This window comes from Ammospiza caudacuta, chromosome 15 (genome assembly GCF_027887145.1).
Source record: "Ammospiza caudacuta isolate bAmmCau1 chromosome 15, bAmmCau1.pri, whole genome shotgun sequence".
Classification (NCBI taxonomy): Eukaryota; Metazoa; Chordata; class Aves; order Passeriformes; family Passerellidae; genus Ammospiza; species Ammospiza caudacuta.
The window spans coordinates 14041087-14057883 of record NC_080607.1 but is presented as its reverse complement, the minus strand read 5'-3'; the positions used below and the strand labels follow the sequence as shown (position 1 = coordinate 14057883).

At 43.3% G+C, this 16797-nt stretch overlaps 2 protein-coding genes across 4 annotated transcripts in view; one reads left to right on the top strand and one right to left on the bottom strand.

Moving 5' to 3' along the window:
* Positions 1-4330: 4330 nt before the first annotated feature.
* Positions 4331-12650, top strand: BIRC7 (baculoviral IAP repeat containing 7). 2 transcript variants are annotated; one of them, XM_058814802.1, is made up of 8 exons: positions 4331-4445; positions 6605-7127; positions 8103-8202; positions 8788-8869; positions 8959-9004; positions 9906-10124; positions 10952-11017; positions 11516-12650. In XM_058814802.1, exons 1-8 carry the CDS (start codon positions 4410-4412, stop codon positions 11713-11715), a joined length of 1272 nt encoding a protein of 423 aa, XP_058670785.1. In that variant the 5' UTR covers positions 4331-4409; the 3' UTR covers positions 11716-12650. The 2 variants fall into 2 exon arrangements, with proteins under 2 accessions (XP_058670785.1, XP_058670786.1); XM_058814803.1 differs by lacking the exon at positions 9906-10124.
* Positions 12651-15250: 2600 nt separating this feature from the next.
* NKAIN4 (sodium/potassium transporting ATPase interacting 4) overlaps positions 15251-16797 on the bottom strand; it is a 50916-nt gene continuing 49369 nt past the window's right edge. For both annotated transcript variants that reach the window (XR_009275371.1, XM_058814603.1), the window contains one exon: positions 15251-16529. Coding sequence is in view for 1 of the 2 variants with exons in the window: in XM_058814603.1 (XP_058670586.1) it covers positions 16520-16529 (10 nt within the window). In the remaining variant the exon portion in view is untranslated. The remainder of the gene's footprint in view (positions 16530-16797) is intronic.

The window sequence follows — 16797 nt, the reverse complement described above, 5'->3', positions numbered from 1 at the left end:
CCTGTCTTGGAGTAGGTAGAAGGAATAGAGCCCAAATGTGAGGCTCCTCCATGTCAGAACCAGAAGGAATTGGGAAATTATCAAAGCCAGCCAGAGGGAGAGGAAGAGGTGAAATTCATCTTTGAGGAAACCTACCAGGTGCTACTTAGGAAGGAAAAAAGCAAGGGAATATAATTTGTATTTTCCATACTCACTGTGGGAATGTACTTAGCCCTGTAGTTTTCCTCCTCAAATTTTAATTTGTATTCCCAATCCCTGTGCTGCTGCTCAGGCCTCTAAGCACTCTGCATGCTCTTTGGATCACTGGATTGTTGATCTGCTGAAAACTGAAAATAGTTCATTCAATTTGCAGCAGCAGTGAATTTTTACAGATTTTTTTCAAGTATTCAGAATCTTAGGGGAAACAAAAAAAGACAGCAAATGATGGATGGGGTTTGGGGTTGTTCTGAATTTCTTTTTTTTTTTCTCTTGATTATTGGGTTAACTGGCAAGGGCAAGAAGGGCTAGAAAACTGAATAAAGAGAAAAAAATAATCCTTGAAAAAGAAACTCACATTTTTCAGTTCCAAAAGACATTTAGAAAAATAAAAGAGAAGCTATTTTCTACAAACACTTTCCTTTGAAAAAGAAGTGAACAGTGGTCAACCCACTCTTCAATAACAGAAATATTTTTTATAATAGGCTGGACACTGAAACCATGAAGTTTTTTAGATTTTTAAGGCCAGTTCCTCTGCTGATTTTTTGAGTATCTGCTGTGCTTTGCAGATTTTCCTTTTCATATGTACTGTGTTCTGTTCTGTGGGCTGGGATATTAATAGGGTTTGATTTAAAGCACTTTCATGAATCACGTTGCAAGCTACATTTAGCTATTCCTAACTATTACAATACCTAAAGTTTTGAGGCAATCAAATGCCACAGCAGTGGGGGCCAGGGAAAAGAATTAGGGCAGGACATGAAAAGATTTAAATCCCTGGGAAATCACAAAACAGGTGTTTGTTATTCACCTGTGTTAGTTCCAGCAGTCTCTATGTATAGGATGTGTACTTTCCACAAGAGCAGGCAGTGATAGGATAAGGGAGAATGGCTTTAAACTAAAAGAGGAGAGGTTTAGGTTTGATATTAGGATGAAGTTCTTTACTCAGATGGCGCTGAGGCCCTGGCACAGGGTGCCCAGAGAAGCTGTGGCTGTCCCTGCATCCCTGGAAGTGTCCAAGGCCAGGTTGGATGGGGCTTGGAGAAGCCTGGGACAGTGGAAAATGCCCCTGCCCGTGGCAGAGATTGCAATGAGATGAACTTTAAGGTCCCTTCCAACCCAAACCATTCTGGCATTCTATGATTTACTTCATAGAAACATTGTCCAGGCTTCCTGAATGAAAGATTGTTAATGTGAGAAGAAATAAACCATTTATTATTATTAATAGTCCATGTTGTTATTGAAAGTCCACTGAGAGAAGTGCAGCAAGGAAGCTGTTGATAGGCAGAGAAGATCACTGTAGATGTATGGCAGAACTTGCTATGGGAAAATAAAAACTTGAGCTGCATGAAACAGCAAAGTGAGGCTTCTGAGCTTTGCCCTGCCCTGAGGAAATGGCTCTGTGCTTGTCCCAGGGGTGACCAGTCACTTTTCAGTGTGCTTTGTCACTATTCACTGAGTTGGATCCTGTTTCCTGCCCGCAGTGGATTTGTTTTAGGGATGCTGTGGAGCTGAGTGTCAGCACCAGCAGAGTGCTTTGGTCCCTCAGGGCTGCCCTGGAGGCAGCTGAGCAGATGGGCTCATCCTGGGTGTTCCTGTGGCAGGAGCTCCCCTGAGAGCAGCTCTGCAGGAGCAGACCAGCTGGTCCTTCAGGGGAAGGAAGGGGGAGGACAACACACAAGGAAGAGGAAGCCAGAAGAGGAAAAGAGAAGCCCTAAATGGAGGAACAGCAGCATTCATCTGTGTCTAGGGCTTCAAGTATAAGGATTTTGTCTACACTGCTTCAGGCTGCAAAGCAGTTACATCACAGACTCTGGATGGTTTATTCTGAAAAGTGGATCCACATCTTAATTTTGGCTAACATCTGAGCAAGTGAGAATGGGAATGATGCCATAAATTTGCTTGATACCCAGTCCCTTTACACATCAGTTGCAGTGACAAGCTATGGTGTCTCCTTTTGTGTTCCAGCCTCTTCATTTCTTCACCAATGCCAACTGATACCTTTTTTCCTCCTGTTATAAAAGCCTCTTTCTTCAGTAAACTCTTAATTTATTGATGAAAGCACAATTGTCTACCCCAAGCTAAGCCACTCAGAACAGCTCCAGCCCCTTACAGCTGGGTAGCACCTCCAGGGTGGAGATGCTGAATTCTGCTGGAGTTTTTCCAGGGGCTCCAGTCACTTCAGTGCTTTCAAGCCCTTCATTATGCTGTCTCCAGATATATTCTGCCCCTTGTATTTATTGATTGTTTTCCTTCCAAATCAGGTTGATAATAGCAACCAGATTTTTGGTTAATTATGTTTATATTACTTTCTTCATCAAGTGTTTCCAATCACTGTCTAGTGATGGCAGTGTTGATCATTATCACTGATCTGTCCTGGACTCTGATTGATGTTTACTGAGTCCCACATTTGTTTATCATTAGCTCATGACACTCCTCATTTTAAGAAGCATTCAGAAGTTCAGTAGGACATCTTAATGCTCTGAAAAGAAACTGAAAATGTATGACTTGCTAAAAAAGACCAGTATAAGTTGCATACAACAGATTACTGAATATGTTATTTGCTTTCCAAATTTTAATGTGCTAAAATAAAACCCTATCGTTTATACATGGTGACTTGTTTTTACTTGCTCTCAGCACCACACTTGGAGTCATTTCATCTTCTTCTGCTACAGTCATCTCACTGGTGGTCCTCAGCTCTCCTTTGTTAGTGAAATGTTCCCCCCAAAACCACATGAGTGTATCCCCTCAGATAATCAAACTTAAACCTGTCCTGGAAGTTTTTATGATAGAAGAATGTTATGTATACAAGAAAAACCCCAAAACAAATAACCCCTACCAGAAACAGACCAATGTTGTCAATTAACTTAGAAGCTGCTTTTGAGATTTCTACAGCTTTTTCCTCTTTAACATTTAGGCTGGGACTTCTCCTAAAACAGGTGGAATTGTGCACACCTTTGAAAAGCCAGGTGGTTATAAGCAGTAGAAGATGAGGTTATTGTTTGTAAAATGCTTGTAAAATTCAGAATTATCAATCACTCTTATTGATTAACAGGTGATTTGCTACAACCCATCAGTAGACCCCAAACAGCCTCTGCAGGAGGGATTTTGTTAACTCTGTCCCTTGGAATTTTAGGATGCATTCTTCAAAAATCAGCATAGACTTAGAAAGGATAGGATCCACAGAGTAGAAGATAATGTGCAATTATCTTTATATGTATTTTATTACAGAGAATTTCACTAGGGAGAATAGAATCACCTCCCCAGCACATTCTCTTGTTACAGCATTCTCTAAATGTCATATAAAAGCACTGCCCTCTACTGCTCAGAGGCTTTCATTAGCAAGTATTTAATTAGCAAAAAACCCAACACTTCTTTTTAATGAGAATGATTGTATGGGGTTGCCTGTAAAAAAAAAAAGGACTCTAGATCTTTGTATCAAAAGAAAAATGCTAATTTATAATTTCTGAGAAACACAAATCACCTATGTTCTTATGTTTATATGGAGAACTGATATTTTTCAAGAGTTTAGAAGAAGCTTTATGCATCTTCTCAGACAGTGGTAAAGGAGAACACATTTTCAAGTAATTGCACCTTTTAAAACTGTCATAAAAAGCCTCCATTTTGTGGAATTGTGGCCACAGGAAGGCAAAGGAATAGGAAGATTTCAAGTTGTGAAGATGCAATTGCAGAAAAAAAAACTTGATTCCTAAAGTAAAGGCAATGCAATCTGTCCAAGCTCTCTGGAGAAAATTCTTGTTGCTATTTATCTGCTAATTTTACAGTACATTTTATTAAGAAACTTAAGGTGCAAAACATGTGAAAACAAGCTGAAAAATATACAGAAATACTGTCAATAGAGTTACAGCAAAATAGGGATGTGACAGCCATTATATCATGGGAGTCAGGATGTCACACCTGGCACTAGACTAGATTTTAACAAGATCTGGTATTTTCTGGAGAAAATTTGAGCTTAACTTTATATCTTTGCTTTGTGACTCCATTTTATAAAGATGAAATTTGGTCTCATTAGCCAATAGAGATTAGAAATTAGCTCATTAGCCCATCCCAACCAACTGGGGGCAACTCAGCATTATATAAATGGCCTCTGAGGCAGGTGGGCTCACTTACTCCTCAGCAGTGCTCTGCTTTGGGGGAGCCATCTGAGGAGAGAAGATTTTTGTGTGAAGCTTGTGATGCTGAGAGAGTTTTAAATTATGGAAGCTTTCTGGGGTTTAGTTAGCATGTTTCAGGTAAAGTTGGGGTTTTTTTAAGGAATTTTTTTATTGTGCTAATTGTTGGTATGAGCTATAATGATATTTTCGCTTTCTATTCCTGTATAAGTAGTGGGTTGTGGTAGAACATTGGGTTTTAGTGGTGTTATAGCTGTTTAAAATTTTAATTTTGTTTGGGGAGTCTCATTAGCAAAGCTAATGAATCTTCTGCACAGTATATGAATGTGCAGGTGAACCATAATGGGCTTCTTAATAAGCAAAACATAAATATATTTGTTCTCCTGCATTGCACCTCATATTAAAAAAAAGCCTTTTCTGGAAGAAATAATTTTCTTTGTGAAGACATAAAGCAAAATCTGTGAAGCTTGCTCTCAAGGGCTTTCTAGGTGGAGGAAGGCTAACATAACCTTGCCATCATCTCTGTGCAACCCAAAATTTGTTGTAGCTTAAGAGTTACAGCTTTTCCTTTGTTAAGGCTCAAGATGAGAGCAGCACTGCATGTGGAGCTGTGCCTGATGAACAAGCTTCTGTGTTCTGGGAGCAAAATCTGCTGTGAAGGCAAACAATCTGCCTCTCCTCAGGCTGCTTAGCTTGCAGATTCTGCTGGGCATCAGTGACTGATGGCCTCTGAGCTTGTTTCTCTATGGACTTCTCCATATACCAGTGACACAGTTCTTGAGTAGCTTCTTTATTGTATCGAGCAAAGCACAGTTTCTGAAACAGACTTCTAGAGCCTTTTCTTCCAGCCCTGGGTTCTGTCCCTGTCATTATAAAAGGGATTTCTGGTTGCTGATGAACATTCTCTTCCTTGCTACCTTTTATTATAAGAGGCATGTGGTTGAGTAAGTTTGATTTTGCTTTTAAAATCTCACAAAATGTGTAATACCTTGCGAGTTTTGCGACTAAAATGATCTGTAAGCTTTTTCTTTCCCTAAATGTGCTGCAGCCCTTAATTAAGAGAAACAGCTCTTCAGAGAGGCCTGAGTGTTTTTTAAGCCTCCTCAGAATCTCTGTGCTGGTGTTTGCTGCAGAGTAGCTGCTGTATCTGTGGTCTCCTCTTGTTTGCGTTTTACTGTGCGCTGCTGTAGTTATCTGTTATTTTAATGTGCTGTACCAGCCTCAAAAAATTGTACCTTTTAACAGTGTGTATTTATATTTTCTTTTCCTGTGTGATGTCTTTCGGTTTGTGCTCTAATAATGCTTAGCCCTGATAACCAGTAAATAGGAAGTTGCACTTCCTTGAGTTGAACTCACCTATTGAGTTGGGTGGGGAAGGGATTTGGAGGGTTCTTAATTTAAAAAAAGAGGGATTGATTGCACCTTTCACTTAAATCACATTGTGTAGGGACTTCTCTCTAAAGGAATTAGATTGTTCCTGGTCCTCAGTTGTGTCACTGTAGGGCCTTTTGAAAGTGTCTTTGCCAGCCACAGGGAAAGTGTTGGAAGCAGTGGCTGAGCTGCAGTTCAATCACCCAGGGAAGGGCTGTGACCTTGAGCAGGGTGAGAGCTTGGAGAATCAAGCACTTGGTAACTCCTTTAATTTCCCCCTTCCTCTTGCATGGAAGTAGCACAGGCAGAATATGACAAAAACTAGAAAATTCTTGATTTACGTACGCCACCTCATAGAAACTGTACCTAATTATTTTAGGCTTGGAAAAATTCTCTTTTATAGAGCTCTTTCTAGATAATCATTGCTTAATAATCATGACAATAAAAACATGAGAAATGTGATGTTTTGTGTGGTAAATGGGTGATGGAAACATTATTTGTTTGGGTGTGGCTGTTCTCTGTTTTGTCATGACATGCCTGGTTTAGAGAATAAAAAGCAGAGCCTTTTTCATGCTAGTTTAAACGGCTTAGCAAAATGGCTGGGGATATATTTTGCCAAAGGTTCAGCTTGGGAGGCAGCACAGGTTTTTTTTGCCCTCCCCTCTCTGTTCCATCTTTCCTGTAAATTGGCAGAGAGCCTTGGAAAGCTCTGGACTCTTCCCACCAGACACCAGTGAAGGCTCAGCAAAACTCCAACAGCAAAGCACAGAAACACCAGATCTGTGACTGGGCTGCCATTCCCAAACAAGCTGGGCTTTGTTGTGAGCAGGAGCTTTCTGGAATGGGCAACAATAGCACGGGCTGGGAATGCAGCTGACTGCCCTGGGCTCTCCCATCCTCTCTTGCAGAGCACGGCCATGGGGGATGCAGCACCAGCAGAGGAGCCCAGGGCTGCTCGCTGCAGGCTCTTCAATTCCAGCATGAGGAGCGTGGCCAGCAGGCTCAGGACCTTCCAGCAGTGGCCCCGCACTGCCCCTGTGTCTGCCCAGGACCTGGTGGATGCTGGATTTTTCTACGTGGGCCCTGGGGATGAAGTGCAGTGTTTCTGCTGTGGTGGTGTCCTGAAGGACTGGAGACCTGGGGATTGCCCCCTCATAGAGCACATGCATTTCTTCCCTTCCTGTAAATACATCCGTGGGGAGAGTGCTGGGAACCAGGAGCTGCTGTCCCTGCAGGAGATCTTTGACACTGTGGATGGGCAGTTCCTGAGTGTCCTGCAGGGGATAGTCAGTGAGGAGACAGCCATGCCCAATGAGCCAGAGTACCCTGAGATGGTGACAGAGGAGATGAGACTGTCTACATTTGAGAACTGGCCACAAAATTCCAGCATTCATCCAGAGCAACTGGCTAGAGCAGGGTTCTTTTACACAGGTAGGTACTCTGGGGAAATGTTCTTAACTCTTATTTTAGTTAACTTTTGAAAGCTTCACTGTTGCTTTTACAAATACCTGTATGCACATGTATTGTAGTTAAAAACCACATCCTTCCTTCGGCCTGTGCTGTTTCTCTTGCTGCTTGTGCAGAATTTGTTTCAACATTTAACTCCTGTTTGAGTACTGAGGGTCCACTAGTAAATACCTCCTTGCCAGCAGGAGAGGAAAAGGTGATGTGTTTTAAACAGAATGGTGATGTTTTACAAACAGAAAAGTCTGTGCTTTAAGGTCCATTGAGTGTATTTATTCCTTGCATTTTTAAAAGGACTTGAGGAGCTTGCTTGGTGTGCCATGTTTTGGATAGGCTGTGTCTTGCACTGAAGCCTCTTCTCAAAACCCCAAACCTGAGTGAACAGCTGCATGGAGTCAGCCCTTCTGGCTGTGGCTTGTTCCTCTAAGGACTCTTAATTTGAAATACAAAAATCAGATACTTTTTTTGGTTGAGGAAAATTGGCAATATTTATTGTAATCACATACATGTGAATATCAGTATAATAATATTATTTCCTGGTGAGAATGCTTTGCAGGTTAGGTAATGGGTTTGAAGAAATACTCCTCTCTGAATTAACCAGCCAGAGGAAATATTTGCACAATGGCAGATTGTGGTTAGTGAGCAAAGTGTGTTCACAGGTGTAACTAATTACAGCTCTGCTCCAAATGCAGGCTGGGGGGGGGTTGTGCTTTGGGGCTTAGCTGCTCCCATGGATGCTGCCTGTGAGCTTGTGATCCCCTTCTGGAATCATCTCAGCCAGCTCTGGGAGCTCAGCCTGAGTTCCTGCCCCTGTACAATGTGCACTGTGTTAGTAAATTGTCATGTGTTCATCAGCCTGTGTTTTGTGCTGGGTCTCACCCAGGGTTAGTGTAGGGCATGTGGTGTCTCAGGTGTCACATAATCTCTTGCTCTCCCTTTCAGGACGAGGAGATGTAGTGAGGTGTTTTTACTGTGATGGAGGTGTGAGGAGCTGGTCCTTGGGAGATGATCCTTGGAGGGAACATGCCAAATGGTACCCAGAGTAAGTCAGTTTTGGTTAAAAAATACCCCAAAAAATAGGTCATGCATTTCACACTGATACTTTCTTTCATAGGATAAAAATGTTTATATCCTCTCACCTTAAAAGCAAAATAAAATGCTCAAGCTCAGGTAGAATTGCACAGTTCAGACCTGAGATTCTCTAATTTGACCTAGAGTTCACCATCTAAGAGTTCAATTAAATAACTTTCTTTGGCATCAAAGAAGAGCTTTTATTACTCCTGCTCTGAGGTACAAGAAGAAATGTACTGTAAGCCTTGGTTTTCTGCAGCAGTTCTTGTTTCTTTCCTGTGAACTGCTCTCTCATCACAGTTCCTGTGGTCTGCTCTAAAGCATGTTACAACTGAGCTCCTCTTGGGCCAAAATGAAGACTGAATTAAGGGGGAGGGATCATGATGCTCTTACTGTCAGCCTTTGTGCAAGAGGTGGTGAAACACCTGATACCCTGTCTTTAATGGACACATAGAGGTTTGCTCATTGCCCAACACACCCTTTGCTTAGAAATTTCAAACTGCAGCTTTCACTTGGGGGAGCCTGTACTAATGCATTTCAACTTTTCTGCTCCTAGGTGTGAATTTTTACTGCACTCAAGGGGGAGAGAATTTGTTAACAGCATTCAGGGAACCCTTTCTGGCACCCTGCTGGCTCCTGTGAGTCGTGAACATTTTGTGTGTAGTGGATTAGGTTTGGTAGATGGGAGAGTCTTGAACACAGGCTTCTCTTTTTGTATCATTTTCAGAGACATTCCTGGGACCAGACTGAGCAAGACTCCTCTCCCTCCCAAGGTCAGTGCTGTAATTCCACGGTGTTTTATATTCTGAATGTGGTGTAGTCTGAATTCCACCAGCCCACCTCAGCTGCTCTGCCCTCTGTAGACATGGTGCTTGTGAGATGTTTTGATATTCTAGAAGAGGTTTCACTTTGGTTTTAAGAAGTGGTGTCTAGCTCAAGAAACAAAATTGTTCTTATGGGGCCTCATAGTGAAAGGCCAGGCACACTTATCTAGTCTGGATAATCATGTGAATTTTGAGTACTTACCTCACTTTTCTTTGGCTTTTGATGCTCTTGCTGCTGATGTCTGTTTGTAAAGCCCTTCACTACAACACTTCAAACATGCTTGATAAGAAACCAGAGAACAGTAGAGGGTCTAGATGTTCATGAAAATGTTGTTGCTGGGATTTATCCCATTTATCAGTCACTCCCAGAAATGTAAGTAGGTGAAGTTTGGCTATATAAGCTCAAGCAGGACTCGAGCCTTTGAAGACACTGCCAGCTGAATTTCCTTCTTCTGTTGTTACTGATGAATGGTTGAGGTAGGAGAGGCTTCAATTGGGATGTTCCACTTGATGCTTATGAAAGCAGTTCTGAGGCTTCTGTTCTGGGATGTGAAAACAGAGATAAGGATTCTGGACTGATGCCAAACACAGGAGACTGTTCACTGATAAAGTGAAATAAACCATCCAAAATAAGTGTCTGGGCTTTTATAAAAATGGCTTTGATTAACTTCCTTGTGAATAATGATTTGAAGTAAAAAAATAAATGTGGAAGTTAATCTAGCTAAGGGGATAGCTTGAGGATCGTTCTAGGGTATACAATGCCATTTTATGTAGAACACCTTCAAGGAATGTCACACTTTTTGTCCAAAGCTCTGCCTTTTTGGTAAGGTACCTGTTCACTGCTTTACAGATCCTCTCAGGAACTGGGAATTGCTGGCTCATCCTTCTGAGGATCAGAGTCTCGTAGTGCAGAATGTCCTGCAGATGGGCTTTGACCCCAGCTGGGTGGCAAACCTGGTAGAGAATAAATTTGCGCTGACTGGGACTTTCTACCTGTCTGAGTCTGAGCTGATTTCAGACCTGCTGCAGGCAGGCTGGGGGGCCAGCAGCAGTGCAGGAGGGAGGAGAGGTAGGCCTGACTCACACCTGGGTGTTTCACCTCTTCCTCTCTGCACCTGGAGCGCTGCTGGGAGTGTCCTGAGGGTCTGCTGGAATTAAGAGGGATAATGCCCCCAAGCCTGCCTTTCCTTGGGAGCCTGAGCAATGAGGCTCTGAGTTAAAGAAACCTGGAGGAGCTGTGGTTGCTGGGATGTCAGTGGCTCTATCTGGCTGTGCTGGGTTTCCTTGGTGTTTCTTACTTCCCTCAGACCTGCAGAAAGTGGCACTCCATGATGTGCAGGCTTGTGCACAAATTCACAGCTGATCCAGGCAGAGGCAGGTGTCTGAAGCAAAGCTCCTGGGATGGATGATCACTCCAAGCCCATTTAAAATTGGAGTCAATAACCTGTTTAGAAGTAGCCATAGTTCTTGTCTAGATAAAATATATTTTCCTTAACTTCTGCCTTTTGTTATCTGTTTTGTGAAGTCTGTTTGCTAAGTTGAAGATTCCAAAGCTCCTGCCTCCACAGCATGGTCTGCCACTTCTGTAGCTAACATGGAAAAAATTCCACAAAACTGAAATTTTGATTAAATAGTAGCACAGGAATGGCCAGCTGATGTGATAGATAAACCACCTTTGAGGAGAGAATGTGATGTGGACAGACAGGCCTGGGCAAGGAGGTGAACTTAAACAGCTGCTGAAACACCGCAGAGAACATCAGCCACGCCAGGCTGAGAATAAGACATTTTTAACCAAATGCTTCTGAGGTCCAGAGTATTTCTGGTTTCCACACAGCACTGTCAGGATAGGGATAAAGGAGGGAGCATTGAATGCCATCTTCTTTTCTGGTTCTACAGGTGCTGTTCAGAGAGAGACTGGAACATCAAGACAAGAAATACGATCTGTGCAGCAGAAGGAACCAGGTGCTCTGGGCTGGCAGTGTGGGGAACTGAGCTTAAGCATGATTGGGAGGAGTTCTAGAATGACAGTACCAGTAGTCATTATGCTAACTCATTTTTTAAATTTTGAAGAGGACTGCTTGCTAGTTTGAGTGGTACCTGAGCACAGGAACCCTTATTTGGGGATTGGAGTGCCCCTGGGAAGCAGCTGTTACCAAAAAATCCACTTTATGGGGATAATTTATGTACCACAGTAAATGCTGTTGATCTGTGTCCCTGCTCAGCCCAGTGAGTGTAGATAAGCTGAACCTTGTGTAGATAAGCCAGTCTACAATAGCTGGAGTTCTTCAGCTTAAATGAAACTTGCCTGAGAGGTACTTTTGCCATCTTCACAGTCTCTGAACAGAACAATGGGCAAGTTGCAGCAGTGTGACTTCTTAAGCTGTCACAACTGGCACTCTGGAGCTGTGACAAAACACTCAAAATTTGGGCTCTTGTTTTTTTTTGTTTGTTTTTTGGTAGAGTCTCAGCTGAGCACGGAAGAACAGCTGCGGCGCCTGCAGGAGGAGAGGATGTGCAAAGTGTGCATGGACAGAGATGTGTCTGTTGTGTTTGTTCCCTGTGGCCACCTGGTAGCCTGTGAAGCATGTGCCCTCAACCTGAGGCTGTGTCCCATCTGCAGAGCCACCATCCGGGGCAGTGTGAGAGCCTTCATGTCCTGAGCCATGCTGCACCCAGGGGGAAAGATAAGTCCATACAACTCATTGGTAACTCAGCAGAGGGAGAAAATAAGTAAATAATTTGCTGGAGCAGTCTCATTTGTAGGGTGGCTTGGCATAAGTGTAAAAACTCACTGCATGTGTTTCCCGTGCACAGTGTTTGTAGGAAGAACTGCTTGTTTGATCTCCTCTTGATTTAGGGCTGCTCCAGGAGAACTCTGCTGGGTTCTTTTGCCCTCCAAAATGAGGCTTTTATTGACAGAGATTCTCTCTCTCCACATTGTGTTCTCAAGTGAATCTTTGCTCTGTGTTGAAATCAAAGACTGTTTTCAGCAGACTTTTTTTTCTCACTTAGCATTTGTCTAGAGATTATTCTCTTAGGGATTCCTTCAGGAAGTTTGATTGAAAATGGGATTATTTTTTGTACAAAATGCATTCCATTGGGACTAGAATACTCAGCAACAATGTGTTATGGGGGAGGGACAATCTACCTTTTTCTCCCCTTTTTGCTGTCTTTCTTTTTTCTCCCCTTTTTGTTGAATTTTCAACAACTGATGAAATGTTTCAGTAATACTCAAATTTGCATAACTAAGTGGAACAGTCTGGCCTAACTCTCCAAGCTCTCTGCTCTCAGCTGACCTCCCCTGGTGGAAGGCTCTGTGCTCAGGGTCACTGGATGGTCTCCTGGAAGCTTCTTATGGAGCTCTTCCCTGGCTGTTGGGTATTATCCTGGTAGAAAACAGCTCTGGAAATATACCTTTTTAGAAGATATCTTTGCTGGCTAAAGTGGTGATTCTTATTTAAAATGGAATACTCTATCATGTAGCCAAAAAGAGTAAGTTTCATCCATGCTGTGCCTTGTTAAGTGAAGGGAAAGGAAATAAGTTTTTAAAAATAAACTGTTCTTTTTCATGGAATAAAATTTTTCCTTTATTTAACTTCAAGGTCTGAGTATCTGATTTGAGTACAATTCCCTACTAGGGGAGGGGTGTGGTGGTGTCCTAAGCTATTGGCGTGACATCAGGTCGTAAACAACATCTGTCCTTCTGTATTAGATGGGCATGAGTAAGAAAAGCAGCTGCTTTACCACCCATCAGTGTCCTTTGGAATTTACCAGACAGCATGTGGCTCATAGAGCCTTAGAATGGTTTGGTTGGAAGGGACCTTGAAACTCATCTCATTCCATCTCCTGCCATGGCCAGGGACACCTTCCACTGTCCCAGGTTGCTCCAAGCCCTGTCCAGCCTGGCCCTGGGCACTGCCAGGGATCCAGGGGCAGCCACAGCTGCTCTGGGCACCCTATGCCAGGGCCTCAGCACCCTCGTGGGGAGAATTTGGCTCCTCAGAATTCTCTTAAACTGCAAAAGAAGGGATAAGGATGAAGGAGAAGGAGGATCTGATACATGAAACTGTGCAAATGCAGAATAATTCTGATCTGAACTCTTTGTAGAGTTTTGGTAGGTGGCTCTTTTTAGTGTATTTGTGGCTCTGGAGCTGCTTCCCTTTGGTTCCAGCTCTGGTTACTAAACAGCTTAGGGGTTGCCTGGGAGTCACTTTAAGGTGTCAGTTATCTGTGGATCCCGTGGGAGGACAGCTCTCTTCATCCCTGCCTTCAGAGGAAGGGAGTATTAGCACAGTTCTTGGCAAAGATGAGAGAAATTAAGACTTGAGTGGTTTAAACTCTGCAGCTCTTGGAGGAATTGGTTGGGTCTCTGCCAGACAGCAGCTTTGCTAGGGAACAGAATGTCACCACCATGCCAAATTAGGTCTTGTCTGGGTTCAGGGTATCCTTGGCTTTGTTTTGCCTCTATAAATACAGCACAAACCTACAGTTTAAATAGATGTGCTAATCTGAGGAGGGAAAACACCAGCCCAGTGCTGGAACAGTGTTATTTCCTCCAAACTCACCTGAGTGTGACTGGAACTGAGCAAGGCTGGAACTGCACCAGCTCTTTCTGGAGCTAACCCTATTGAACTGTGTGAAAATGGTGAATGGCTTTTCCACCCCAGGGAAAGGGAGGAGCTGCTTTGTTTTCCTGCAGGGAAATGTCCCTTCAGAACCAGGTGCCACGTTATTTGGGGAGCATCTCCAGCGATGCCTGTCCCCAACAGAGGGCACTCCGAAACTGGAGAGAAGGGATCCCATCACCTTCAGCTGGGCATGGCAAGGGTGGGGTGGAACGGACTGGCAGCCCCTGCCCTCACAGAGCAGGGTCACTCTGTCACCCTGAGGTACTCAGAGTGAGTCTAGCACAAGCAGACCATGAAAGAGAGAGGAGTTCTCAGGAATGGCTCTGCTAATGAAACACGGAGAAGATAATGAAGTGTGGAATATGACCCTTGGTAGCTTTGTCTCTTCTCAGACCCGTTTTTTTTTGTTTTATGATTAATGTCTGTCGTTGATACTGCGTCTTATAGGCTTACCTGAACACGGGCTTGGTGTTTATTTTACTTCTGTTAATTGGTGCTTTATGCTACAATGAGCACAGGGAATTGAGTGGTAGTTCTGAAGTGACTCAGTCATCACACTTTTATTTCATTGAGCTTTACCAGTGTGTATGAAAGCTCAGGGGCAGTGCTGTTGAGTGCAGAATTTGATGCTTTATCTCTTTAGAGTGCTTGGCAAGTGGTTTTCATCAGTTTAATTGGTGAAAGTGGCATCAGAGCTTGGTCAGTTGGAGAGGTGTAGTGTTAAAAACATGTAGACCTCAACTCATAAAGTTCCCTCCTCTTCCTTCCCTCTCAATTGCTTCCTGGAACTACTAGTAAAATGTTTCAGGCATTCAGAGCTGAAACTGTCCTTTTCCCACCACCTGTGCTGAATTTTGATTGCTCCCAAACAAGGCTGACAAAGACTGCTGGTATCTGATTGATAATATTCTCTCTGAGGAAAAGAAATCATATTAAACCCAAAATGTGTGAACTCAGTGCTTAATGAGAAAAGGAAAGATTAATTTGAAAAGGCCCAAACAAATGAAATCTTTAATGGGAAAATATCATTGAATAGAGGATGTGTATTCTTTTTGTTTTTCTGCCTTTCCAGGGAACATCAGGTGGACAGACAGGAATGACAGTGATCCATAAAGAAAGCAAATAAAGGAGAGGTGGAGAAAGCATTCTAAATGTGTGCACACTATGTGTGATCTCAAAATGGAGAGTAGCTTGTGTTTTATTGGTATTTTTTAATTTGGTAGTGACACAATGTTAATAATAAAGGAGGTACTTGTCTTTTGTCATGCAGAGCTGTCAGGGCTGAGCTTTTTTCTTTGAGGTATTAAACAAGGATGAAACTAGTTGTCTGTTTTGCTCAGTCAGAAGCTGTGGATTTCAGTGCCTTAAAGAAAGGGAAAAAACCACTCTACAGAAAACAACATTTTTACTTGCAGCTGCACCCAAGCAGAACTTGGGATGTGTGAGTATCTGGAATAGAAGTTGCACAGAGGTAAAAAATACTCTCTCAGTGCCTATGCATTTGGGTTTATAAAAGAGGATTTTGCTTCCTGGGCCCTGTGGAATGAGACCAAAGAAAGCTGCATCATTCTGTCTTTGATTTAGCACTTAATGTTTTTATTTTTGTTTTTAATTCTTCCCTCACACTTCTCCCCAGCATGGCTTCAAGCTTGACCCTTCTGGAAAGCATTTCTCAAAAAATGCCAAGTAATCCCAAACAAATTAGGCAAGACAATAATGAATTACAACAGCACTTGAAGTATCAGCCCAAATATGCCAGGGCTGGCTGACAACTGCTCCTTCTCTGCTTTTGACACTTCACATGCTGGGAGACACAGCTAACAAAACTGACTTGGTTTTGTTCTTTGTTTTAATCAACTGCTGCAGCTCATTAATGCAACTTAATTACACTGGCATTCCCCCTTCAGCCCTTTCCCTCCCCTCAAAAAGCCTGTCAGAAATGAAACTCTCCCACCAGGCTGTCACCATGGAATAGGTGTGGCTCTAGGTGAAGAAGGCAGGTGCAAACCCACCTCTGCTCCATGAGGAACTGGGCTTTTTCCAGGGCCTGCAGCAGCATCCAGCCACACCAGGGTTAATTTAATGTAGCTGGGCAGACCCAGATTAGGCTACAGCTGCTCCAGGGACGGCTGGGCTGGTTGGATGTGGGGTGAAGCTGCATGCTGAGTGAGGAGCTGGTGGCTGCAGTGGTTTTCAGCTGTTCAGCATTACAGGAGCCAGGCCACACTGAGCTCCAGGACAAAAGCCTACTGCCATGTCTACAGAGATCGAGCAAGGGGGTCCTGGCTGGGGGCACAAAGGGGGAAAAAGTTCTCACCTATCACTTAGAACCCAACAATGCCTAAGTAACTCGAGTGTAAAGAGCCCCCACCTCATGTTATGCAGGCAGGGAGGAGATGAAGTTGTGTTAGGGGATTTAGGCTCTGTTCAGAAAAAGGGAGGAGACTAACTACAGAAAATATGAAATGTCCCAGGGTGTTGTGCAGTGCTTCCTTCTTTCTGGATCCATGGCACAAGGAAGCAGCTCCAGCTTCAACTGCAGCTCTTGAGAGAGGCTCTTGGTGAACTTGGTCTTTAGGCCTGTGCCATTTCTGGGCCAGTACCAGCAGACTGTGGTAGGAAAGGTTCGTCAGGGCACTTGGAGGATTAAAAACCAACGGTGTGGCCGTTCTTTGATGTACATTCATTGCATTTGAAAAGAAGACAAGGAACCGGAAAATGGAGTGGAGTTCACCATCCTGCATTTCCTCTGCCAAAGATCCAGGCCCCAGGGGACTGTTTCCTGCAGCACCTTTGGTGGAGTGCAAGGTTCATCCATCCTCTGGCTCCTCTTCACTTACGCAGGCCTAGAAGAGAGGGAAAAAGATGAAGGCAGGATGTGAGTGTGGAGCAAGAACTCAATTGATTTCTTTATGTGACAGAAATGGTGTGGAAATAATGAGGACAAATTTTTCTTTCCTCTTCTGGACTTTTAAATGTGATTGACTACAGATGAGGAATAGGATTGAGAGCTCACAAGTAATGTGGTTAAGTAGTCTTCAAGGCTGGAAAGAATGCAATGCACATGTCAGACCTGAATATGCTGCAGTTAGGCTCAAGTGTTAGATCTATGGA